Raw genomic sequence first — 26,219 nt, 5'->3', positions numbered from 1 at the left:
TGATTCTGTTATGTTAGACTTTCATTATTGTAATTTTGTAAAAGTTCTTCAATTTTGTATTGAATTTCCATTTAGATCCCAGAGTTACTCAGTATAGTATTTTGAAAGTTTTGAAATTTCTAGGTGAAAAGATCATTTTGGTTTTTGATATTAATTTCTACTATTGCATTGTGATCAGAGAATATTGTCTATGCTAATTCTCTTTCTTGGCCTATTGGTGGGTTTTCTTTGGAGTTTAAGATATGGCCAATTTTCCTGAGTGTTCTACGTGCACTTAAAAACAATGTGTTCTGTCTATTATTGGCATTCAGAATTTGATTATTAGATCTACCTTCTTGATTTAGTTGTGTGAGTTTTCTATATATTTGTCAATATGTTGTTTCTGTCAACTATCTCAGATTGAGAGAGATGTGTTAAATTATCTATTATTAATTTTTTTTCTCTCTGGACTTCCTAGTCTTTTTTATTAAGTGACTGTATTATATTAATATGACTCATATCAGTAGTTGAAATAACTTCATTGTGAATTGTAGCCTTGAGCATCATAAAATGCCCTTCATCGTGTCCTTACTTAATGCTTAATTAATGGAAAGATTTCCATTCCACCATGTTCGATAATATTGTGACCACTGCTTTCTTTTTATTTATATTCTGCCCATTTTTCATTTTTAATATTTCTTAATCTCTGTTTTTAGTGGGTCTTTTCTATACAACATAGTATTAGATTTTACTTTTTTAGCTAATATCATTTTTTCTTCTAATAGGTTAATAAAGTTTACAGTATTGACATTTATTGATAATGTTTCATACAAATAAATATATTAAAATGTATGTCTTCTTTCACTATATGGTCAGTTTCTGAAAATATCTTTCTTCTTTCTGCCTTTTTTAGGGGGAAGAATGGGAAACTATTGGGAAAGTTTATTTTTGTTCTAATACTTACCTCTAAGCTAATACCTTTATAAATATATATATTTGCCATTGCCAATTGGTTCTCAACTATGAGCAATATTGAAATTACTTTGCTAGTAACACATCAGCTCCCTCTCTCCCAGCATCTAATTTGAAATAATATTTAATCCCAGGTAATACTTGTAATCAGTGAGTTTATCTTGCTTTCTGTACTTTCTCTGTATCCTTCTAATCCCTCCCAGTTTTTCCACAGTTCTGTCCCTGCATTGTCAGAGCAGGTAGTCATGTTTCTATGGACATCACTTAGACTTAGTCCTACAGGTAAATGTATACAGGGGTGGGCAAAAGTAGGTGTACAGTTATGAGTATGTGAAACACAGAATTTATTTTTGTATCATTATTTATTAATTATTATATTATTTATTTGTATTATGTAAACATGCTTTTACTCACTCTTGTAATTAACACCACTTGTTCTTACGCAAGTGTCTCTTTAAGTATGCTGGTTGTCTAAAGCTCATTCTCTAGTAGGCTCTTAAGAAAGGTTTATTAAAATCATATTCCTTAAGTTATTGCGTGCTCATATTAGCTTGCAGCCTTTATATCTAAAGGTCAGTCTCGCTGGTTAGAAAATCTTAGCTCAAATTTTTCTTTTCCTGAATTTTTAAAGCACGTTACTCCTTCATTTTCTGTGGTAAACTGTTGTCATCAAAATCTTATAACAATCTGATTTTCTTTACCTTATGAGTAACTTGACCCACTTCTTATTCTATTTTGAAACTTTGTTCGAATTTGTAATAGTGCTATAATCAGTAAGTTCATGTTAGTGAGATTTCATGATGTGTTGTCAAAGACCAAAAGCAAGGCACTGCTTAATATCTTATGTACTTGCTAAGATCTTGCCAAACACCAAGTCTGATACAGTTATTTCAGCTGCTGTTTCAAAAGCATCAGTCATATAGTGTTCTGATCATTTTTTTTTTTTTATCCTGAAGATACAGGGGCGAGAGAAGCAGCAGTAAATAATCTGGTCAAAGTAGATGAGTTTTTAGTTATGGCCAAAGGTGGATATAAAACAATCTTAACTTAGGATTTATGTTTATGAAACATAATATTGAGCTGAAATAAATAGGTTTTTCAACTTTGTGCTTAATTAAGGTGTATGTAAGCATGCTTTTTATCTTGTATAACTTGATGTCCAGGAAAAGGTTTCATTGTTATTATTTGATATGGTGCTCTGTATCCTAGAAACCAGAGAGAAGGGAAATGTCAGTGAGAAGCCTCTATGTCTGTGTTTTAGTTTTGGAATCCATCCAATGACTACCCTCCATTAATGTTTTTGCCTTTGACGGGGCTGAGCTAGATTAGACTTTCAGTTTCAATACTAGCTCATAATACATGAATGGAAACCAGTAAAATGACTGGCAATCAAAGATCACACATAAGTTATGGTAAAAGATATGTACTTAGTTTGTTTGCACTATCAGAAACCAGTAGGTATTACTTCTTTCTATATTTAGCATGCTTGATAGGAAAAAGGGAGGATTACAAATGACCTTGTGCAGGATTTTATCAAATGGATACAAACCCACATGCCTCCTTAAACTATTTTTTAATGGATCTCTACAATTATCTTCTAGATTTCTACAATTTAAAGTGAAATTCAAAATTACATAATTATTTGAACTTTTTATTCTTAGGTCAGAGAAATTTTAAGTACAGTAAAAACAAAGTGCCTTAATCTGAAGGCTGGACATTTTGCCATTTACACACATTTCTAGGCAAAGTCATATAAACAAAAGTAATAATATTTTTATTTAATCCTCACTCAAGGATATTTTTCCATTGACTTTTAGAGAGTGGAAGAGAGAGGGAAAGACAGAGAGAAATATTGACGGGACACAAAGATTGGTTGCCTCCTGCACACACCCCTACTAAGGCCAGGGTCTGGGAGGAGCCTGCAACCAAGGTAAGTGCCCCTGACCAGAATTGAACCCAGGATCCTTTGGTCTGCAGTCCAACACTATCCACTGAGCCAAACCTGCTAGGGCTAAATAAAAGTAATAATATTAAATTTATTCAGGCCTTCTGCTTCTGGCCACTAGTCTAAGCACTTTTTGTGTTTTAACTCATTTAATTGTACAATTCTATGCATCTGGTAGAATTATTACTATCAATCATTATTACTATTACTAGAGGCCCAGTGCACGAAATTCATGCACGGGGGGTGGGGTGGAGGGGGTACCCCTCAGCCCAGTCTGCACCTTCTTCAATCTGGGATCCCTCTCACAATCCAGGACTGCTGGCTCCCAACTGCTCACCTGCTTGCCTTCCAGATTGCCCCTAACCGCTTCTGCCTGCCAGCCTGATCCCCCCTAACCACTCCCCTGCCAGCCTGATTGCCCTTAACAGCCCTCCCCTGCAGGCCTGATCACCCCTAACTGCCCTCCCCTGCAGGCCTGGTCACCCCTAACTGCCCTCCCCTGCAGGCCTGGTTCCCCCCAACTGCTCTCCCCTGCAGGCCTGGGTCCCCCCCCAACTGCCCTTCCCTGCAGGCCTGGTCGCCCCCAACTTCCCTCCTCTGCCGGCCTGGTCACCCCTAACTGCCCTCCCCTGCAGGCTTGATCGCCCCCAACTGCCCTCCCTTGCAGGCCTGGTCCCTCCCAACTGCCCTCCCTGCTGGCCATCTTGTGGTGGCCATCTTATGTCCACATGGGGGCATCCATCTTTGACCACATGGAGGCAGCCATCTTGTGTGTTGGAGTGATGGTCAATTTGCATATTACTCTTTTATTAGATAGGATAGAGGCCTGGTGCACGGGTGGGGGCCAGCTGGTTTGCCCTGAAGGGTGTCCTGGATCAGGGTGGGTGTTCCCTTGGGGCATGGGGTGGCCTGGGCCAGGAGCCTGTGGTGGTTTGCAGGCCGGCCACGCCCCCCAGTGACCCAAGCGGAGGCCCTGGTATCTGGGATTTATTTATCTTCTATAATTGAAACTTTGTAGCCTTGAGTGGAGGCCTGGGTGTGCAGAAAGCTTTGCTTCCTCCATTGCTGGGGAAACCCAAGCCTCCTGCTCGCTCTGTGGCCACAGCCATCTTGGTTGGGTTAATTTGCATACTCGCTCCTGATTGGCTGGTGGGCGTGGCTTGTGGTGTAGTGGAGTGATGGTTAATTTGCATACTACTCTTTTATTAGATAGGATTATTATGTTGATGTGAAAACTGAGACACAAAAATAACAAGTAACTGGACTAAAGCTACCCTGTTTGTGGATGAGCCAGGATTTTATTTGAATTGTCTATTCAATAGGGATAAATTTCCATAACAATAAGCTATTTGCCTTTAAGTTATGAAAGCTGTCTCCTCTCCCCACCTCCCACCCCCTTCTTAAAAATGAATAGTGATCTTAAACCGTGTTTGTTGAAGGAAATACTTACAAGAAACTAGCTAATTACAAAAGAAAGGCAATGTATGTAATTCAACATCTAATCATACTATATCTTTCAATTAAATCATCACTCTTAGAAGCAGAAGCCGTGTATTGCCAAGTACAATCCTTCCCAAATACCCAGACACAATCATGGGCTTTAAGGATTACAAGTCACATAATAAAGGATAATGACCTAAAATTAAGCACACCGATATAGAAAGCAGGACTGCCACTCTCTGTATAAATCAGCAATCTATGAGATTTAATGGGAGATTAAGGCGCTGTCTAACCTGCAATTATGCTGTTTTGCATTAAGAAAAAAATGTGATGATTGTGCTCAGTAAAATTCTTCCTCCTATTTACCCCTGTTTAATTGGATTTGGGGCTGCTTAAACATCTTTGAGTTGGAGCTTATAAGAAGGTGATCTCAGCTGTTTTTCAAAGCTTATGACAGCAGGCAGACAACACGATCATGTCAAGGCTCATGCAAAAGCCTTAATCCTACTTTTTTTCCATCAACCGGCTATGGCAGCCCAGTGTTTAACCTTCTAAATACTAAATGTGCTTTGTTACTGCTCTGGTAGATTTGCCACGAATGGTTATTGTTTAATTCTGTTAGCCTCGCTGCCATTAGATCTTCTCAATTCCTTCTGCCGTTGGATACTGACCATTAGGATACCAGTATTTTACACCTTAATTTGAAAACAGTGAGTGGTTCGCCACACTTGTAAAATGTCAGAGAATAGTGACTTGGTTGTGCACTCATCCACCCATTTATTCATTTGACACCAATATGGAGCCCTTTTGTGTGTTTCCCAAGCCTGATGGTAGGTAGACATGGGAGAGCAGGCATCAAGGTGGTAACCACCTACCCCCACCATCATGGCATCTTAGCCAGCTCTTTGGACCTCACTGAGGAAAGTAAATAAAATAATTTGGAGTTCACTTTTACTTATTTTTTCTAGCTCCATTTGCCTAGTCCAATTATCCAGCATGTTAACCTTAGAACTATCAGCTGCAGTTTTACCTAGATCAGCAATATCATTGAATTTGAAGAGTAAAGGTTAAATGGTCAAATTAGCTTTCCCTACAGCTGCACATGCTACTTGGAGGGTGATGCACTTTCTCATTTCCTTGGGAGGGTGAGTAGTAAGGGAAAATGGGAGTGGCTCTCTGATTTGTCCCAATGGCAGTGAGCAGTCCACACAAAAGCAGACAGTTAATGCTCAGCTGCTCAGACCAGTCAAGCAAGCTACCAAGTCCCAGCTGTGCCTCTTGATGTTTTCTGATTGCACCTACTCCTCAATCTGTGAACTGTTTTCTGAACTCAGATTCATCAAGCACTGCTGCTTTAAAAACGCATGCAGGCAGGCATCCTAGGATATGCCATTATAAGCTGCTGCCAGGGGATCTTCTAGGAGATAAATGGAATCTGTGTGAAGTAAATTAGTGTGAACCAGTTAATCTGAGTGTCAGCCTTGAGCCACTTCCGTGGATAACTAGCTGGCTGACTGGCGGCCAGGGCCTTCTGCCGCATGTGAGCTGGAATCTCTGAGATTCTATTCCACAGAATGGGGACAATGTCGGGGCTGCTTATTCTTGGAGGAAGGCCAATTTGAACTGTTGTCAATGAAATGGAAAGCATTTTTGTTTACCTCCCTACTCTGACTATTCTGAATGGCTCTAAGTTGGACTTCTTTCAGGGGAAAAAATAGAAGAGAAATGCCCTGGGAAGAATGGCTTCCTCCTGGCTCAAGCTGCCATTTTGTGTACTCCAACTGTGCTGTGTTGGGCTGAGCCTCCTAACACCTGGAAGATTTTAAAACAAAAAAAATTACCATCATTAGTCAAAACAAGTTCAATCCAAATCTCTCCGGTTTTTTTGTTTGTTGTTTGTTTGATTTTGAGGAATAAATTTGTATAATCTTTAATTCATGACCAGATGGAGGTTCTATGCAAAGCCTATGATCGTGGTTCCCTGTAGATGCCCAGCATGGGAAATCATATTTTGACTATTGGAGAACATTGGCAAAGCCCCTCAATAGCAATAGGATGAGAGAACCTTTTAAAATCATGTAACTGATCCATAGAAAGAATGTAGAGACAAAAAAGCATATGAACCACTAGCCCCATAAGAATTATTATTTAATATGATTAAATGGTAAGTTTAAATGATATTATATAAAAATCATGTTTCTATAATTCAATATTTCTTTAGAGAACATAATCTATTCTTACATTATGACCACAAGAATTCATTTTATCTAATTAAATTACAACAAATTTATCATTATTCCTTTGTTCCTTTATTACATTAATAAAACTTTTTTATCACCAGTGAGATGGTTAGGCATGAATAAAAATATAGAAAAAAGAATAAATGTAAGCCTCATATTTGGGGGAAATGTATAAGAGCATTTTCACCTCCATCTCCATGGAAGCATTTTGCCTTTCATCAAAAGAGAAAAAAATCTATCTTAGAATAAGAACTTGGGCAAAACAAAAATTGTTTATTCAACAAATAAGTGTGCTTTCTGTTTCGGGTCCCCTCTCCCAGACTCCTGTGTCTGTGAGGTGGCGTGTGCGTACTTTATGTGAAGGTACAACCATTACCAGGTCCATGGAGACACATTTTATATATAAGATACATTTCAGTGTATAGTAAGTCTATGGATGTTAGATGGCATGAATCATAGCAAAGATCAAATCAAAAGCTTTAAAAATTGAGTGACCCTTTCCTTGAACTAATGAAACAAAAATGGGATGTCCTGTGAGAACAAAATTTGCTTTATGCCTGTACATTGAGTTCAGAGAAATGAAATCCCTAGGGTAAATTTAACTTTAAGATTTATGAGGGAAAAGAAAAGAGAGTGAAAATCAGTGAATTTTCTCTTCTGTTGTAGGGCACAGGTATAATATTTTACAATGTAGGACTCTTAGTTTACAAAATTCTTTGAAGGGAGGGAAGGTAGTGTTGTAATGATGCTTTGACCTAGCTAGAAATCTTGCTCAACATGGTTCACCCAATGTCTACATAATCTCATTCAATACAGAGGAAGACTTCCCTAGCAATTGCTGTCCTTGCCTTAAGGAAGCTGTCCCCTGAGCATGAGACTCGTCATGTTTGTTTGCATACTGTCTATGAATTTCCAACTATCTGAGGCAAGCTACAGATGACAGAAATTGAAACAATGGGTCGGGCCTATGATTCTTCCAGTTCAGTCTTCTGATTGCAGCACTAAAGGTTTGATTGTAGTGAAGTAAAGTTGTCCTCACATCAGCTTCAAAATTCCAAGATGTGCCTAAAATATCTTTCTTCTTTATTAATGTAGCTCATTGAAAAAAATCAGACACAATAATCAAAGAATGGGATAAGAATAATAACACAGGCCAAATAAACTGCTAAGAAACACAGAATAGGGAAGAAAAAATAATGTTAACTTGTAGGTTGATGAAAACTTTAGGAAAAGGTAGCATTTGAGTTGAGTCTTGAATAAGGAGGAGTATTTTGGCAAGCAGAGATTTGGAGATTGGAATGAGAGAGGATATATCAAGCTGGTGAGGCTCTCAAAAGCACCGAGGTGGAATGTAAATAGCATACCTAGGGGACATCCAGCTACAGGATATGATATCAGAATTTAAAAGGGGGTGGGGGGTGGGGGCCGTATCCATCAAGAAACCTCTAGATGTGAGTTGAGAAAATATCATGAAAGGCCCTCAATTCCATGGCTCCAGAATCCCTCATTGCTGACAAGAGAAGTGATTGTAGGTTTTTCTAAATAGAAGCTACATGTGATTAAACCTTGGTTTTAGGGATATGACTTGTCTGTTTAAAGAATTACTGGAGAGAAAGATATGTCTTATCAAGCTATTAAACTAGAGGAGTGACTCTGGTAATGGAAAATAGGGTGAGAGGGGTTGGAGGAACTAAAGGTTAGAAAATAGCAGTCATAGCATAGGTATGTATAACTTCTTGGTAATTTTACAATGATCAGTTACATTTTATTTTGTAATGGAGTCTTGGTCTTCCTAATTTCTTCCAGAGATATTCTGATACTTTATTAAATCTCCTCCCAACCCCTACTTCCTCCCAGACCTGTAGTTGGCCTTAAATGCCATTGTATCCTATATTGACTACCATCACTGGCGACACACATAGGATCCCAGGTGACACACACAGGATCCCAGGTGACACACACAGGATCCCAGGTGTGGAGGCCTCCTGGGCTCACTTGTTGGTTTTCTTGTGGTTGGTTTATTGTGTTGATCATCCCCTTCCTAAAGTGCCAGCCTTCTCTTAACCACTTGCCTACATTTTTACATTGGCTAAGGTCCTTGAGTCATAGCAAATGGTAGCTAAGAGACATGTTCTTTATTACACATACGTTGGATCATGTTTTCTTTTAATGTTCCCTAAGATTTTCTATACTGAAATGTGTATATAGCAGGTGTTCTCACTGATTTGGATTTAGAAATTGCTTCTGTAGTTAAGCTGATCAGTCTAACATTCCACAATTCAGGAACCCTTTGTGTCCTCATAAATCCTGGAGATTTCACCATGTATTCTTGCAAAAGATTGGTAAAAATTTATTAAGAGGCATATTTTACACTAATCTAGGAGACTATTTTATACTGTCTTATCTGAAAATATTGGCCCTGGCCATGTGGCTCAATTGGTTGGAGCATCATCCTATACACCAGAAGGCTGCAGGTTCCATCCCGCCAGGACACTTATGGAGGCAACCGATTGATGTTTCTCTCTCACATGGATGTTTTTCTCTCTCCCTTCCATTCTCTCTCTAAAATAAATAAACATACCCTTAGGCAAGGATTAAAAAATAAATAGTAAAAATATCTGTTTATCTCTTAGCTTTTGTTTTCTATTCCTTATTTCTCTATGATTCTCTTTTGTATGGAATTTAGTTTTGTGCAAGTCTCATTATAGTTGCTCATTTCCCTTTATTCATATCATACTTGTTCTTTAAAAGTTTACTTTCTTTAGGTGTGTTTCTCTTATCCTTTATTTATAGATGCACTGGCTTGTCTAGTATCCAAATGAAACTCTACTACTTATCAAGGTCAAGGTCATTTCTATATTTTGGGAAACCATCTCTTTTTAAAATTTATTTATTGTTGACACCATTACAGATGTCCGTCACTCCCCCCCCCCCCCACTTTTCATCTCTTAGAGATATTAGTACAATTACTGACTATAATACAGTGACACAGCTTAAGGATTTGAGAAGGCATCTTTTAATTATTTATCCCCCAGCAAAATTAGTATTTTGAAATGAATGGCTGCACTTTAAATGTGTGACCATAAGAAGCAATCAATTCCAACAGACCACCTATGCTTTCTGTGTTTGGCACCAGTGCATGTGTTGGGTGTGGTGTGCAAGAGAGTGATGCTTGCTGCAGAGTACATTATAATACAGTGGTAGGTCACAGTATTACCATCCAAACATGTCTTCCATTCAATTTCAGCAAGTGCTCAAGTATGCTAACATACCCTTTTGATGTTATTCAAATAAAAATAAATCAATTCAGAGTAGTAACCAAGCCTAATGATACACAATATGGTAACTTAGACCTATTCTTCCTTGCATCCTTCTTAATGTTGACAAAGCACTAGAAGATGAAGGTATAATCTAGATAATTTGATTTTCTTATTTTCCATTTTCTATCTAGGAGATAAAAGTGCTCTGATACTGGACTAACCATCTGAGACAAAGGCTTTCCCTTGAGATAGAGACAGCTATCAGCTAGGAATTTGAGACTACCTACCAACCATTCTCCCCATGCTGATATTGTCATCTTAGGTTCAGCCTCTGGAAAAGTTGCTGCTCTTAAGAATTCCAATGGTAGTGCCACATGACAGTTTCTTCTCCCTCCGATTCAAGAGGAAAACGTTTGGTATTTTTTCTTGTGGGAAACCATAAACTTTGCTGTGGTTTAAATTGCCCTATGCTGTGAATCCTTATCTTAAGTTTCTATATAAATCATCTTTATCTCTAATCTCAATGCTAGCTTGACACTCTTTTGATTGAAGGATCTCTTTTGTTTTCCCAACTTTTTTCTAAATTTTTAAATGCAAGCTGGGAAGTTTGCTATAAATTCTTCTTAGGATTCTCCCTTTACTTACCATTCTTCAATTTGTCAATACATGGGGATCTACTTGTTTTCTTCTTTGGAATACATTCCTGCTTTCAACTTCTTGAACTTCTGAACAGTAATGCATTTCTGTATTTACCACAGGATTTGGCCCTTATGAGAAATGTCAAATGACTTTTGCAGAAAACCTCAACTACATGAAGAGTGTGGAAGTTGATTTCCGTACATTCTTAGAACTCATTCATCACCTATACTTCCTTATAGTAATGAAGAGATCCTTTCAGATAAGATGTTCTTGAGTCCCTTTGTCTTGAATAATTATCTCTATGGCTTAAATGAAAAAGCCATTTAAGCTTGCTGATTTGACCAGTTTATTTCTTACACCTAGAAATTATAGGTAAGTATAAAAATGATGCAAGTAATGTTTTCCTGGGTTATATCCACTCTTAATTTACTCAGAAGAAAATTAAGGACTAATGTAGAAGATGCAAGGTTATTCTCCCTTCCTACTTCTCAATTTACATGTTTCCAATGTCATACTCTCTCCATCCTCCATCCAATATGTCTCAACAGTCTGTTTCAGTTTGAGAGTTTAAATAACTTGATTAGAGTTGGTTTTCATGCCAGGCTTGACTAAGACAAATGACGTCATGGGTCCCATCCTTACACATAAAAGACATTCGTGCACTGGGGAGGGGTGGCTCCCTCACCCAGGCCTGTGCCCTCTCACAGTCCAGGACCCCTCTGGGAATGTCTGCCTGCCCAGGGGGAGCGGGCCTAAGCCGGCAGGCAGACATCCCCCAAGGGGTCCTTAGCACTGCTGCGGAGGCAGGAGAGGCTCCCACCACCGCCACTGTGCTTGCCACCCATGAACCCGGCTTCTGGCTAAGCGGCGCTCCCCCTGTGGGAGTGCACTGACCACGGGGGGTGGGGTGGGGGGGTCAGCTCTTGTGTTGAGCATCTGCCCCTGGTGGTCAGTGTGCATCATAGCTACTGGTCGTTCCACCCTTAGGTCAATTTGCATTTTAGGGTTTTATTATATAGGATGGAATGGAAAAAGTTGGAACTCCACTGATTCTCCTTTAAGAGATTTGACTGAGGAAAATACAGCTCCACAGGAACACCACACCTCTCCATGAACCTGTACATTTACTCAACAAACAATAATTGAGAACTTTTTTTAAAAAAATATATACCTTTATTGATTTCAGAGAGGAAGGGAGAGAGAGAGAGAGAGAGAGAGAGAGAGAGAGAGAGAGAGAGAAACATCAATGATGAGAGAGAATCATTGATCGGCTGCCTCCTGCCCTGCATGCTCCCCCCTGGGGATTGAGACCGCAACCCAGGCATATGCCCTTTGCAGACTTCAAATGAGTCTAGTGCACATACAGCCTAACCTAACCCAGACCACCTCACATCCAAGCCAGAGCTTGTCCACAGCAATTGTGTTTCTTGTAATTATTACATATACCCAATTAATTTAGTTTAGGATGATTTATCTTGTACTGAAGGACATATTTACCTAATTGATGGATGAAGAGAGGGGTTGTTTAAAGGAATTAATTGCATAAACATGATTCTAAGAAAAGTAAGATTTGCTTTTAAAGATTGTTTTTGCACCATCGGCAAACATCTAGTGGATGATTTTCTGTGCTAAAGATTCACCTTGTTTTTTCTCAGGAGTAGTCATTCTGTAACCTCAGTCCTTTTTTGGTCATCTTTTCTTAGGGCTGCTTCACATTGGCATTACAACTACCCAAGTATCTCTCTGAAGCTGCCCTGATTTCTTCTGTCCCTCAGTGAGATTGGATATTGCCACATGTAGTAAAATAACAATCTCACTTAATTCAGAAAGTGCCTCAGAAGTTCTCATTATTTACTATAAGGGTAGTATAGTAGCCACTTATGCTCCTAGTATCCTGCTCAGTGATATATTGAATGGTTGGTTGGTATTGGACTCTGAGCTCGCAGAATATTTATCTCAGAGCCAGAAAATGTCAAGAAGGTTGTCCTGTCCAACTGTCTAATCCTATCTAATAAAAGAGTAATATGCAAATTGACCATCACTCCAACACACAAGATGGCTGCCCCCATGTGGTCAAAGATGGCTTCCCCCATGTGGACACAAGATGGCCACCACAAGATGGCCAGCAGGGGAGGGCAGTTGGGAGGGACCAGGCCTGCAAGGGAGGGCAGTTGAGGGCGATCAAGCCTGCAGTGGAGGGCAGTTGGGGGGAACCAGGCCAGCAGAGGAGGGAAGTTGGGGGCGACTGGGCCTGCAGGGAAGGGCAGTTGGGGGAGACCCAGGCCTGCAGGGGAGAGCAGTTAGGGGTGACCAAGCAGGCAGGGGAGGGCAGTTAGGGGTGACCAGGCCTGCAGGGGAGGGCAGTTAGGGGCAAACAGGCTGGCAGGAGAGCAGTTAGGCATCAATCAGGCTGGCAGCAGAGTGGTTAGGGGGTGATCAGGCTGGCAGGCAGAAGCGGTTAGGGGCAATCAGGAAGGCAGGAAGGCGAGCAGTTGGAAGCCAGCAGTCCTGGATTGTGAGAGGGGTCCCAGTTGGAGAGGGTGCAGGCTGGGCTGAGGGACACACACCCCCATGCACGAATTTCATGCACCGGGCCTCTAGTTTTATTAATAAAATTCCAGGAAAGCGAAATGACATATTCAAGGACATAATGTTATGAGTACAGGTGGAATTAAAAAACAGATCTTATAGGTCCTGTTACTTGAGCTTTCTTCCAATAAAACCAACCACTCCCCCACACACGCATATACCCAGGAACTCAGAAGTTACTCTTTATAGTAAAATTATTGATACTCACTTTTGTTTAGCCCCCAAATATATGTATTAATTTAAACAATGAGAAATTATATTTTCCATTCAGAAATAAGGCAGACAGGGTCTTCCTCATTATGTAGACTGTTGAAATTAATAATAGATTTGGGGGGATGTTTGGATATGTTTGAACTATAATCTAGGCCTGACCTTAAGAATTCTCCCTTAAATTACAAGTGAAATTAATCATTGCTTTTTAAATTCTTAGGAATCCTTGTTAGTAGTTTCACTCAGCTATTTCATAAGTACTCCGAGTACCTGCCTTAGGCTAGAGATGCACTTGCTTGTTTAGAGGCCTTACCAAAGCAGTCCATTGTTCAAACACCCTGGAGAACAGAGGAAATTTCTGTACCTGAGAGGCAAAGCTGTGTTTTAAAAGATTCAGTAAATAATTAATACCTCAACTTAAAATTTATTGCAGTCTTTTGTGATATGTGAGTATTGCATTAGTATTAACTTCTACTTGAATTTAATGTAATTTTTTTTCTTTTTTCTTGTAAGCCTCTGGAAATATTTTTTGTTTTAGGTTGATTTCATACTAACTCCTTAAGATTAGGAAGAGACCGAAATTATCAAAGAGGAAGTGACCCTCTTGGCCACCATATTGAGCTAGTAGACTTGAACTCAGGACTTTGACTTCTTTCTTTTCCCTGCTCATTCCATACATCTGAGCAGTCTTTTAGTCTTTCCTGACCTCTGCAAACTCTACATTCTTTTTAAAGTGTGATTAAGATTTTTGTCTGAGTTTTATCTGCTACTACAGTGATTTATTTTGTTCCGTTGACCAATATTTCAAACTGTTATATGTTTTTATTAATGATTTTCCTATCAATATCTAAAATACTTCCAAAAAGTCCATACATATGATGAATGGGATCTATTTTTAAATCATATATAAGTCATTGTATTGAAAACATTATTTGGACTGCAGATTTTATTCACACTGTAAATGATATGGATTTTTAACAAGGGCTCTACATATACTACATGCTGGCCTAGCTTGGAAAGACAAGTTACTATTTGTGAAGGAGACAGAGATTTTTGTCAGTGCTCATCCTCTTGTGGGGGCGAGGGCATATTTCTTGGAGTTGTTTGCTGCCTAGGTCTATCCACCTTTAAGAGTTAATACCATCTATTTGCAAATGAGTTGAAAAGGAAAGGGAATTTTTAGCGGTTAACCAAAATCAAAATAGAGACTAGAGGGAAGTGAAGGAGCATAAACACTGATGACCCTGTCATCACATTTTGTATAGTAAATTCTTCTATAGAGCCTTTGTCATGCAATCTTCTGGGTTTCCATATATATGCTATTGATTTTTAAAGAGTGGAAGTGAGGAGAGAAAGGGAGAGAGAAATAGAGAGAGAAACATCACTGTGTGAGTGAGAGAGACACATCAGTTGGCTGTCTCCTACATGTACTTGACCTGAGTTTGGACAGAACCCAGGTATGTGCCATTGACTGAGAATAGAACCCTCAACCCTTAGGTCCACAGGCAGATGCTCTAACCTCTGAGCAAACTGACCAGGGTTTGTTCGATATTCTTAAATTTGGTTTAATAATTACTGATTTCAGCCCAGTCAGTATGGCTCGGGAGCATAGTCCATGCCCCAAGAGTTCAAATCCTAGGGCACATGCCCAGGTTGCTGACTGGTATTCAAGCTCCATCCCCAGTAGGGGGCCTGCAGGAGGCAGTTGATCAATGTTTCTATCTCTCCCTCTCCCTACCCCTTCCTCTCTCTAAAATCACTTTTAAAATTTGCTGATCTGATATTGTCTACAGTTGAACCATTCATTTGTTTAGGATCTAGAATTACACTCATTAAGCACACACCCTAGTCAAACACATCCATACAAAGTGCATGGACTTCACCCTCTATATAGCTACCAAAGATATCACAAGGATATTTAGAACACTTCCCTTTCAGTTGTCAATATTTTGAGGTGTGTGATGAGTAAATGGAAGAGCCTAACATCTTTAGTGGTAGAACTGTCAAGAAGAGTTCATTTTTTTGACCCTTGCCCCCCAAATGCAGACTATTTCAGAATCCATTACAGAGGAAATAAACAGTTGATTTTAAGTTAAGGATGAGCCTAGCAACCATTTGCACTATATTGATGTCAAAAGTATCTCTTTGCCAAGCCCTAAAATGCATCTTCAAAAACTACTGAAAATATCCAAGAACTTTAGTGATGAGCTACAAATGGACTTTGGTATTGATAAATAAAAGTCAATATGTATAGTGAAAGGACAACTTACTGTGATAAATGGGCCCACCATCAGTAAAGATCAAATTATTGACTATCTAGGGCTAGGAAAAACCTGTCTATAACTAACTTATACAGGTGAGAAAAATTAGCCACAACAGCAGTTCAGAAAAAGCTCGAAGAGAATTCATTAAAAATACATACAAAAGTAGGCAGCAACATTTTGTTAACAAATATATTTGTGGCACTAGGCTAATATATTTCTTTGGTCATACCCAGCCAGGTTCACAACTTTTTCTTTTACCTGAATGAACTCCCATTCAGCTAACCGTTTTTCCTATCAAGAAGATCTAATTCAAATTTTACTTCCAGACTACTCTCTTGCAGGGAAATTACCTCTGCATTCCTTAAAACCATATCACTCTTGAAATATTCTAATGATCCTACTAGTTACCAGTTACTTATATGCCCTCATACAACTTGTGATCTACCTCAACTAGATCACAAGTTGTATGAGGGCATATAAAAAGTGCTTTCATTTTTTACCCCTCACATTGTCTAGCAAGGCGCTCTATCCATAATAAGCACTAAATCAATAGTTGTTGATTTCATCATTTTGGAAATGATTCATTAGAGAAGCCTTGGTCACACATCATGTCAGACTTTAATGATGAAATATCACAGGAAACACCCAGAAGAACAATTGCAAAGATTAGCCTCTCAAAAAAAAAAAAAGTAGAATGGCGGTAATTAACCTTTCCAATGCTTGTTGTTCCCCATTGACAGAATGTAGGTATTTCTTTTGCAGTAAATTTAATTGGAACCCCAATAAACTATCCAGTAAAAATGGCAAATCTCGTACCATCTCAGATTTGAAAGCTAAAGTGTAATGAAGCAAAATATCTGAAGAATAGCTTTCACCATTCTCCTACCCCCACACAAACCACACCCTTCAACATCAGTGGTGAAGAAAAAAATAGCTGCATGGCTCCCACCCCTGTGAGTTTACTGGAGATCACGTAGCTAAAAACTACATCAAACTTTCTGACTTTCTTGAGATGTCAATTCATCCTGGGCCACTTTATTGCCACTAAAAGTGTTTGCAGGTATTTACTTTGCTGTTCTAATACCATGCTGTCTTCCTCTAGAAGAGAACAGAGTTTTATTGGAGGAATGAATGAATGAATAGGTGCACATTTTAAATTATGGAAGAACAGTGTATGAGGTGATAAGGGCTATGCATTTGCCCAAATAGACACAGGTTCTACCTCATTAGCCATTCGTAATAGATTTCTCTATATGATTAATTCCCTGTTATAAATACTAACATCAGTATTTCAGAAATTAGCAAGATACATAGAGATAAAAATGATTAAAACAGGCTAAGAAATCTTGACCAATGTCATATTGTCCTGCCATTTTGATGCATTTAATTATCCCACTGAAACAGTTCACAAAAACCTTTGGATTCAAAAATAATCTGTAAGTGTGATCTAACCTGGGGGAAATTAAAGGCAGCTACACCAATAACAACTTAGGGCATGTGTGTCGTGTTGCTCCTTTCAAATCACAGACTAACCCAGACCACCATTTTGCAAATAAGCATCCTTCATACCAAGTGGGCCTAAACAGGAGACAGTAGTTTAAAGCACATATCCTCTTGGATCAGGAGGACATCTAACAGGGTACCTCTGCTTCATTCATTCATTTTGCAAATCCTTCAAGAATACCTTCTATGGCCCATGATATACAGAAGTGAATAAAACAGGCTACCTACTTTCATTTATTCTTTTCAAAAAATTCTAATGTACAACATGAAAAGTTGGTTTTATTCATTTAAAATCAGAATTTCATATATTTTCCTCATAATGTGTTCTCAAACAAAAGGTTTTAGAGATGCAGTGAATCCAAACTCTGCTGGCACTTCCACAGAAGAGAGTACTGTCCATTCTGAGGGGTGCTGAAACTGTGGGACCGGATTCTGTGAATCAGAAGTATGTTACTAGTCTCCTTTAAAGTGTGCATATATGAGCCTCAGGCTGTGATCGCCAACACAATGCACACTCCACAAAAAACAAACAAACAAACAAGAGCCCTACTAAAGCTGCTTTGGACCTGGCCGGTCCCCTGTGTCACTCGTGGAATGTGTGAAGTGGCCTGGCCTCAGCCTCTGCACTTGCTCTCATCTCCTAACGAAGGTTTGGGAACAGTGTCCCTGTACGTTCCCCTGTGCCAACAAATGTGTTATTTCATGCGTGAGTTATAAATACATATTATTGCTTATAAATGTCTTGTGTGTTATCAAGACCTGAGGAGACAGCAATTTGTAAGAGATAAAATTCCAATGTAGTAAATAATATACATATTTATGTTGTTTGACTTCAGAGAAGTATGACAATTTATATTATTTTAGGCTTGCTTTGTTTCATTATTCACGGGGTTTTTCTCGTGAAGACATGTCCACTTTTCCTGAGATATGATTCAGTGAACAAATGTAATATGGAAATATGTTTCTTATGGAGATAATTTAGACCAAGAATTACAACCTGTGGGAAAATGTGGAAACTTGAGTCTATGTTTTCTCTAGTGGAACTAGTGGTTGTAATGTGCTTAGGTTCCTGTGATAGCTTCTGTTTCTGTTCATAATTCCTACTCAGAAAATAGTATCTCATGACAAGTTTCCTGGAGACCTTGCATGAAAAATACCAGCCCTCTTTATTATCGTGTGCAGTGTATTCATTCTATATTTTAAAAATTATTTTATAGGGCCTTTTTTTTAGATAATTGGTATCATAGTTTTTTTAATTTGATGGAGAACCACAATGTATGAGAAGTGTTCATCAGTGATGATTTGTGTGACAAAAGGAACCATTGCACCAGCCAAGCACTGGTCTTTCTAATTGACTAGCCTCATGTCCTTCTCTCTGTGTCCTATTGCCATTAATTGACTATATTGTTTTAGATTTATGCATTAAAAATACGATTTCTACTTTGAAGGGATCACTTTGTTACTTTGTAGCTTTTAAGCTGATGCCATGAACTTATTTTTCTTCTAAGATAAAGTCTCATCTATAGATTTTTCAACTAATTACATGTCTGCCAATACATACTTAGAGGATACATTTTATTTCAATTTATTGTTTGTGTTTACATCATGTGTCCCTGGAAATCACTGTGGAACTGAAAGGAAATGTTTTAATGGTGTTTATTACTACTTTTCATCACTCTTTCTTTTCTCTCTCGCTCTCTCTCTTTTTAATAGCTTCAGCCAGTCTGGTCAAGCATGACAGCGACTCAAACTCGGCAAACTTCCAAGACACTGAGGACATGCCTGACAGATGTGTCGTGAAAGAGTCTGAGAGTCCAGGTGAAAGCCATTTAAAAATAGTCAAGTATAAAATGATAAATTTGACACAGCTTTGGGGTCCTTGGAAGGGGGTGGGGAGACAGGACATTGTAATGCTGTTTGCTCTTAGCAGCTGCACTGTCAAATTAATGGTCACCTCCAGGGGTCACGGCGTGGAGCTGTTATCTTTTCCTCTTTCATCAAGAATTCAGTTGGAGGAAGTACAAAGGCTTTATGAGTGAAAAGGAAGCTGACACTATTAGTTCATTATCATCAATTTTAGGCTAAACTGGTTAATAGAGGCAGAGATTGGAAACTGAAGAAATGGCAATATTTTAAATATTTCAAATAATAGGATCAAGCGGAAAGGGAGAATTAGGGACAAAAGAGACGCAAATTGTCATCATTACAATCTATTTACCTTTCTAAATACAAACAGGACTCTACCTGGCAGGAGAGGATTTTAGCATAACAGTAATGTACTAAAGGATGTTGTCAACTGTTTAGAAAGAAAGAAAAAGAAAATAATAATCCTTCCCCATGCAATAAAATTTACCCAATGTCAAGTTATTTATGTTTGTATTTTCTTTATAGAAAGAATAGGCAGAAATGTATTGGAAAAATAAGACCAGAACGCTTTAGCATAGATTTTTGTTTCCGTTTTTTTATCTCTTTGAAGCATGCCTAATTTTAACAACTAATTAGCTAAAGAGAAAAAAATCTTTGTGAAAGTTGAAGGGCATTCCTGGATCACTACAAAGCCATAAGGTGCTAAAAAGTACCTTATTATTATGAATGAAAGACTTAACTATCTTCCTCCACTAAACATTTTTCTTTCCTATTTTCTCTGGCTGCTGGGTACCATCTCCCCTCTCCCATCTTTGTGTGCTGATCCATGTATCAGATTTTTGATTCATCCTCTCTGTGGCCTGTCAGCTTAGTTAAGAGATTTCCAAATCTTGTAGCCTTCGCTGACAGGGGGCAGCTGCAAACAGTCCCCTGATCCTTCCCCGAGGAGAGCTACTGAGATTTAATTTTCAGTGAAAGGTGCAGCCTGCAATCTATGTCAGGTCCCCTAAGTCATCTCGGAACCCCAATAGGCCCAGTGGCGATGGCATTGTATTTCAGTCCCTCCACTGCAGGAAGATTCCTCAAAAGATGGACTGCCGCCCTGTGTCTGCTCTCAGCCGCACTTCTGCTCTCCCGCAAACAGAGAAACGGCATCCTTGGCAATGACAGAAATTTCTCATCAGTACAGTAAACCCATCCCCTGCCATATCTAAAAGACAAGTGTAGATCTACCCTACTCTAAAAGGGAGAGGATAGGGGTAGCATTACATTTCCAAAATAAAATTAATTTAAAATAAACTTTTTGTTTTGACTCAAATCGCCTAATTTTGACTAGGTTTTTAAACTGTCTTAATAATTGGTTTTCTATCAACCATTTGTCAGGCAGTTAAGTCCATGAAGCATGTCTTTACCTAAGTGTTCATTGCTTTGGCAAGAATAGATTCACTTTATACCATTTCAAAAGTGGCATAAATTTCCATCATCCCTCTGTATGGAATTGTAGTGAGATTCAAATATAACATAGTCAAATCTGATTGACATCCACAAAAGGAGGTATCAAAAAACAGAAAGATTAATTAGAAAATATAGGTGGCTGATAAAGATTCTTAACTTAAAAAGTGAGTACTGTCTATACATCGGACATCATTAAACTGGTAATAAAGAATGAATTACTCTGGCTTTTCCCTCTGTCCACTCCTGCATTTTAAGACATCTTGCCTTATAGGACTGGAAACCTCTGGAGAGTTCACTACTGGTCTCACTGCCTTCCACTGAGAATTTGTGGCTTGGTTGTCATGGAGACATCGTATTTCTCCAAGAATTTCTCATATTGATCCGTGGCCAGGCGTAAATGGCCAAGCAAGTGTGAGGAATAAAGGGGGCTGGGCAGTCCTATAAAATGACCAGGGCTTGTGGGTTGGAAATAAGCTCATTGCAAACACTTAGGTAAAAAGAAAGAAGCAGTTTTATTTTGTTTCAGGATTTCTTTCTGCACTTTGGGCCATTGTCTTCCTTCACCGTGAACTGAAAGAAACTTGTTAGTCACTTGTCATGTCAGATCTTGGGCGCTTGTCCTGACACAGCTGTCAGCCTTCCAGCTCCGTGCAGTTCAGGGACACACAACAAAGAGGCAGTGGCATGAATTATTTATTGCTCCTTGTGTGGATAAAATTCTGTGATAAGAAATTAAGACACTTCTGACAGAGGTGCTTGTTTAGTAAGAAAAAATTTTGATGAAAGAGTGCATCATTTTTTTTGAAGTATGAGCATTGGAGAAGCAAAATTCTTAAAACCGAACATGAAGGGAGATATGTGAAATTTGTGGCAGAGAGGGACTTTCTTGACCTGTGAAAATATGACTGTCTACTTCTCAATGTCCAAAAATTAACTTCAAACTATTAAGTCATTCAAATATTCAAACTATTAAGTCATTCAAATATAAAGACTCCAAAACTAGAAATATTACTTTAGTGATCTAGTTAGCTCTATTTACCATGTAAGAGGGTGTTTAACCACCTTTGTTAGGAAAAAAAAGAAATTGGGGGTTTTAAGTGATAAGCTTTAGTAAGGTGTCTTCAAACCAATACATGTGCTTCAGTAGCTAAGCTTATAATTGTATTTGTATATTTGTTATTCCTTGTATGGAAGGAAGTGAATTTAAATCATGAATGCATCATTCTTACCATTTTCACCTGGGATATTATCAATAATTTAAAATTCCTTTTAACATTTTCATGTATGTGCAAAATCCCCCAGTTACAAAATTGAATGTGGTCAGTCTTCAAGCTTTAATGGATATTGACCTTATATAGTTTTATCTATGCAATTCTAAGTGACTAACATATTTATTACGTCATTTTTTAATGAATAGACCCGTTGTTGGGACAGCATATAGAAAATGAAAACAAAAAAATCATTTTCCCATTCAAGCACAGTTGAAGAATATTGTCTCATATATTGTTCTTTTCACATAAAGCCTTTCTTTGTAAATCCTCTAAACATTTCACTTTAGTTCTTCTAGCTTCATATTGCTGCTACCAACTCATTTGCACATGCAGAGTGCAAAGGGGCATTGAAGATAGAAAAACTAAAATAGCTTTTTTAAAAGGTGAAGTCGAAGTTTTTTAAACATTGATAGAACATTTAAAATGTTACTACTAAAACCAAATTTTTAGAATTTATATAAGACAGTAAGATTGACTTCGTGAACTGACTATATTTGAATCCAGTGGGTTTTGAACTTCATCTGTAGAGTGTTCTTTTTCCATCGACATCACTGCTGTCTGGCACTGGAGAGACTGGGATGACCGTTTGTAAATGGGCTGGAGTGTGCATGTAGGTCACGATTTAGAGGTCTGGTGCTGTGGTTGTTCAGCTGGTCTCCAGAGCGCTCTACCTGGTTCATCATGCCATTGTGATCTCTTTATTGGTTCAAGCTGTATACCCAGGTGAGTGACTGCAGTCCATTAAGGTTGGCAAAGCAACTTTAGACCAGAGCGTTCTTGCTACTCTGACTCTGCTAGTGAACCTGGGGGTCTTGTCTGATAGGTTAAGGTCTCCCTCAGCTGTGTCTTTCCTTTGGAATAATTCATTAGCAAAGAGTTTTGCCTCACAGGTGAATCCCAGATTGAAGTTTCTGCCTTAGAGTCTGTGAAGTCTACTTTCTCCTTCAATGGCGTTTATACATCCCTGAAACCTGTGGGAATAACTTGGATGTCTAGTAATAGAAGCATTGAGACCACATTGTGAACTTGCAGCTCCCTTTTATTTTGAGATTTTAGGGCCGTTAGGCTTTCTTTCTTTGGCTCTTTAAGGCCTGGTCGCTTCTGAATCTGAAAGATGCTATCCCCAAAATAGTTCAGTTTAGTCCTTTGCTGGTTAACTTCTTGTTTTCTGTTTCATGCAGTGATTAAAGCTCAGTTCCCATTCTGTAAGTTATAAAAGTCTTCTTGCCTCTCATCTTTGCACTCATGATAAAAAATTTAGTGTGACATTCACAATGTTTATCCTAGTGTTAATGAGAGACCTTGAGCTTTTATCACCTTATTGGCTTGGAAAATGAAGAATTTTACTTCCTGGTGCACTTAGGGATAGTACACATAAACATAGCTTCAGCTGAAAATAGTAGTGACAATAGAGAAAGTACCAAAAAAGCACTCAGACAAGCATTTTCACGTCATTCTGAAGTAATTTATAATCAGTATGCATTCTGCCATTAATAGAACATTTTAGTGATTTTTATATAGCACGTTATGTGTGTAGATTTATATACATCATTGTCAATCAATATAGCATTTGCATGAATCTGATGAACAAAACTAGATTCCTCACAGTTTCCAGGGGATACTACATTGTGAAGAGCTAAGGTGGATTTTTTTTCCTTTTACTATTCTGGCTCATGAATCACCAGCAAAAATCAGGTAACAGAAAGTAGGACAGATTCAGGTCTGGAGTGTTGGAGATGGCTGATGATGATGCATGAAGCAGAAAAAATGTGGAATGTGTGAGCAGCCCATCAATCATAGCCATCGAGAACACACTTCTTATGGTCGCTGCTAAAAAAAAAATGTTCTAGAAGGAGTAAAAACAATTTCAGTAGTAAAAAAAACAAACATTTAAACGCTTTCTAGTTGTGTTTAAAGTATCAATTTTTTTTATTTACCCAAAGGGAAACATTTAAAGCATTAACTAATAACTTTTAAATAATGTAAAATTTCTTGGCTAATATATTATTTTATGTAGCATATATTATACAATATAGACTAGGGTTTAACTAAACCAAATAATCAGGTTTTTTTGAGTTTTTGCCAACTAGGAGTGGTAGTTAGTATGTATGGTCACATCACTGATATAAATGTTTAGAAGTAGTTAACTAAGGCATAGTGCTCCAATTATTCTGATAATCAAATTAATTGAAAGCAAGGTGATATATTTTAGACTACAATAACAATCATCTAAGTAGTGTGGGAAATAAATGTTTTTCTTTTATTCTATAATTCAAATCATATTTCAACTAACATTTAAACATTTGACCCTAAAACTGCAATTGTGGGCTTTTCTAAAAATAATTCAGCTCCTTGAAATTTAAGAAAAATTGGTAATTTCTAATGTGTTTCATCTTGTTGAAAACTTTCAGCTTTTTGGCAATAAAAAACAACCTATATTAATAATTTGTTTAATTAAAATATACCTGGACCCTGGTTTACAAGATAACATTATTTTATTGTACTAATATATTTAATATAATTTTATTCTTACACTAATATGATTTAATATAAATTTTAAAATGCAGAAATTATAGGTAATTCCTTTTTTTCCTCCTTCCTTTCTTCTTATCTTCCTTTATTTCTTTTTTCATTCCTTCTTTCCTTTCATCCTTCCCTCTCTTCCTCCCTTCCACCCCGCCTTTCTTCCTCCTTTCTTTATTTCATCATATAATGCAAGATAATCTGTTTTCTTTTCAGGTGAGCCAAGGCATCGGTCATGGATAGCAAAGATGTGCTTCTGCAAGCTGTGCTAAATGAAATATCATCTATGGGAATTGCATTTGGACATATTAAGAGACCCAAAACATGCCATTTGTTTATCGTCGTATATATGCTATGTTGTTGTTGATCGAGATATTAGGTTGTAGTAGATTTGCTAATACTTTAGCCAGAGTATATTGAAAGTATAATTACTGATAGAAAATATCCAAATTTATCTAATTTTAGAAAACCGTTGTCCAATTCATTCTATACTCCTGTTTCTTACTTTTATTTTAATATTTTCAACAAGGAATGTCAGCCCACAGACATAAATTTAACACCATTTTAGATTTTCTTCCATATTTTAAGTTCCTGAATTATATAACAAGCAACACTAAAACCACATTGCTTTTAAACAGTGTAACACACGATGCTTTTAAATGTAATGTTGCTTCAATGTATTTAATCAAAACTTTACCAAATTTGTTTGATTTGTTAGGTTAGGACATTTTGTTTTAATAGAAGCTTTAATTCAGATCAATCACCCTGCAGTAAATCTAATCCCTAAGGATGAAATGTTGTCAACAAATAGCCAGTTCCATTTAGTCATCAATTAGCCCAAATAAGTGATACAGAGTATAATAGGAACCTAGCTTGTGCAGTTAAGTTGGATTTCTAATAACATAGGAGCTGATGTCTCTAGCTAAAGGTTGATCTTGTTTACATATAGATGTGAATTTGGGAAGGGCACCATACTTATAGCACATCACAACTGGTCCTTATGGAGGATAAACTCTTGCAGGTCTTTTCCCAGAAAGAAGCTTGACTAGCAAGCATTCTTAAACCAAAATATGCAAAGCAATATAAGTAGGAACAGACCTAAACTGCTCATCTATGAAGGTCCTTGGTGATCTGCTTTATTTGCTGTATTGTGTATTATTCTCTTTTCAAAGAAGAATAAAAATAATTTTAAACCACTGCCCAATTTAGCATTTTTTTAGGTCTAAGGAAACCAATACTGAAACCTTGATGCATATTTTATGATGTCCCTAGCCATAGAAAATTAGAACTGACATAATCCTGACATTACTAAATGAGATTTTTAAGGTTTTTTGGCATCATTTTGTAGGTGCTAAAATTAATAATTCATATTACATGGCTAATTAAAATACTTTATCAATATGAATTCTGGAGGCCAACATCAACAACTCTCAAACATTTCAATTCCTAAACATGTGGCTTTATATAATACTCCCTAATATCCATGTGTAACTTACTAACCAAATCTAGTCTCTTTAAAAATTATTTTTAATATTGAGTTACATTCAACATTTCAGTAATTTCCGTTGTAAGGAGAACTTAAACTAGCAAGTTGTCAGACAATTATTTGGATCAACCACGTGGCAACCCTAACCACAGCTAACAGCTCAAAAGATGATTACGTGACTGTCCTTTCTGATGGCCTCGCCTTAAGTAACCAGTGGATGAATTGTATTAGTGAGCAAACATGTTTGTATCCAGAGTCTTCCTTGTCATTGTAATAATTCATTAAAAATTACCTTGTGCTTTTTTTCTGACAATAATCTTGGTGATATTTATGATTATATATTTCCCTCCAAGGAATATCATATGTCTAATTTGCAGGTAAGAATTCTGTTCTTCATTGTTGAGTTACACCCCGGCTATACTACGGAGGACAGAATCTGGAAGGCACGTAGGTTTCACTGCCACGTGTCCAGGCAGCATGTCCCTGCTGTGCTTCTCAGAGCCTCGCTTCTCTGTCCACGTAGAGAGCTCCTCACAGGGTCTGTGCGAAGGCACTCCACAGGATGGGCTATGGAAGG

At 37.9% G+C, this 26,219-nt stretch overlaps 1 protein-coding gene across 2 annotated transcripts in view; it reads left to right on the top strand.

The window, feature by feature from the left end:
* WDR72 (WD repeat domain 72) overlaps window positions 1-25,894 on the top strand; it is a 212,207-nt gene extending 186,313 nt beyond the window's left edge. For both annotated transcript variants that reach the window (XM_079769751.1, XM_079769750.1), the window contains exons 19-20: window positions 18,755-18,859; window positions 24,373-25,894. In XM_079769751.1, coding sequence (XP_079625877.1) covers window positions 18,755-18,859; window positions 24,373-24,428 — 161 coding nt within the window. In that variant the 3' untranslated portion in view covers window positions 24,429-25,894. The remainder of the gene's footprint in view (window positions 1-18,754; window positions 18,860-24,372) is intronic.
* The last annotated feature ends 325 nt before the right edge of the window (window positions 25,895-26,219 follow it).

Source organism: Cnephaeus nilssonii, assembly GCF_951640355.1.
Source record: "Cnephaeus nilssonii genome assembly, chromosome: 4".
Classification (NCBI taxonomy): Eukaryota; Metazoa; Chordata; class Mammalia; order Chiroptera; family Vespertilionidae; genus Cnephaeus; species Cnephaeus nilssonii.
This window is presented reverse-complemented; position numbering and strand designations above follow the sequence as displayed.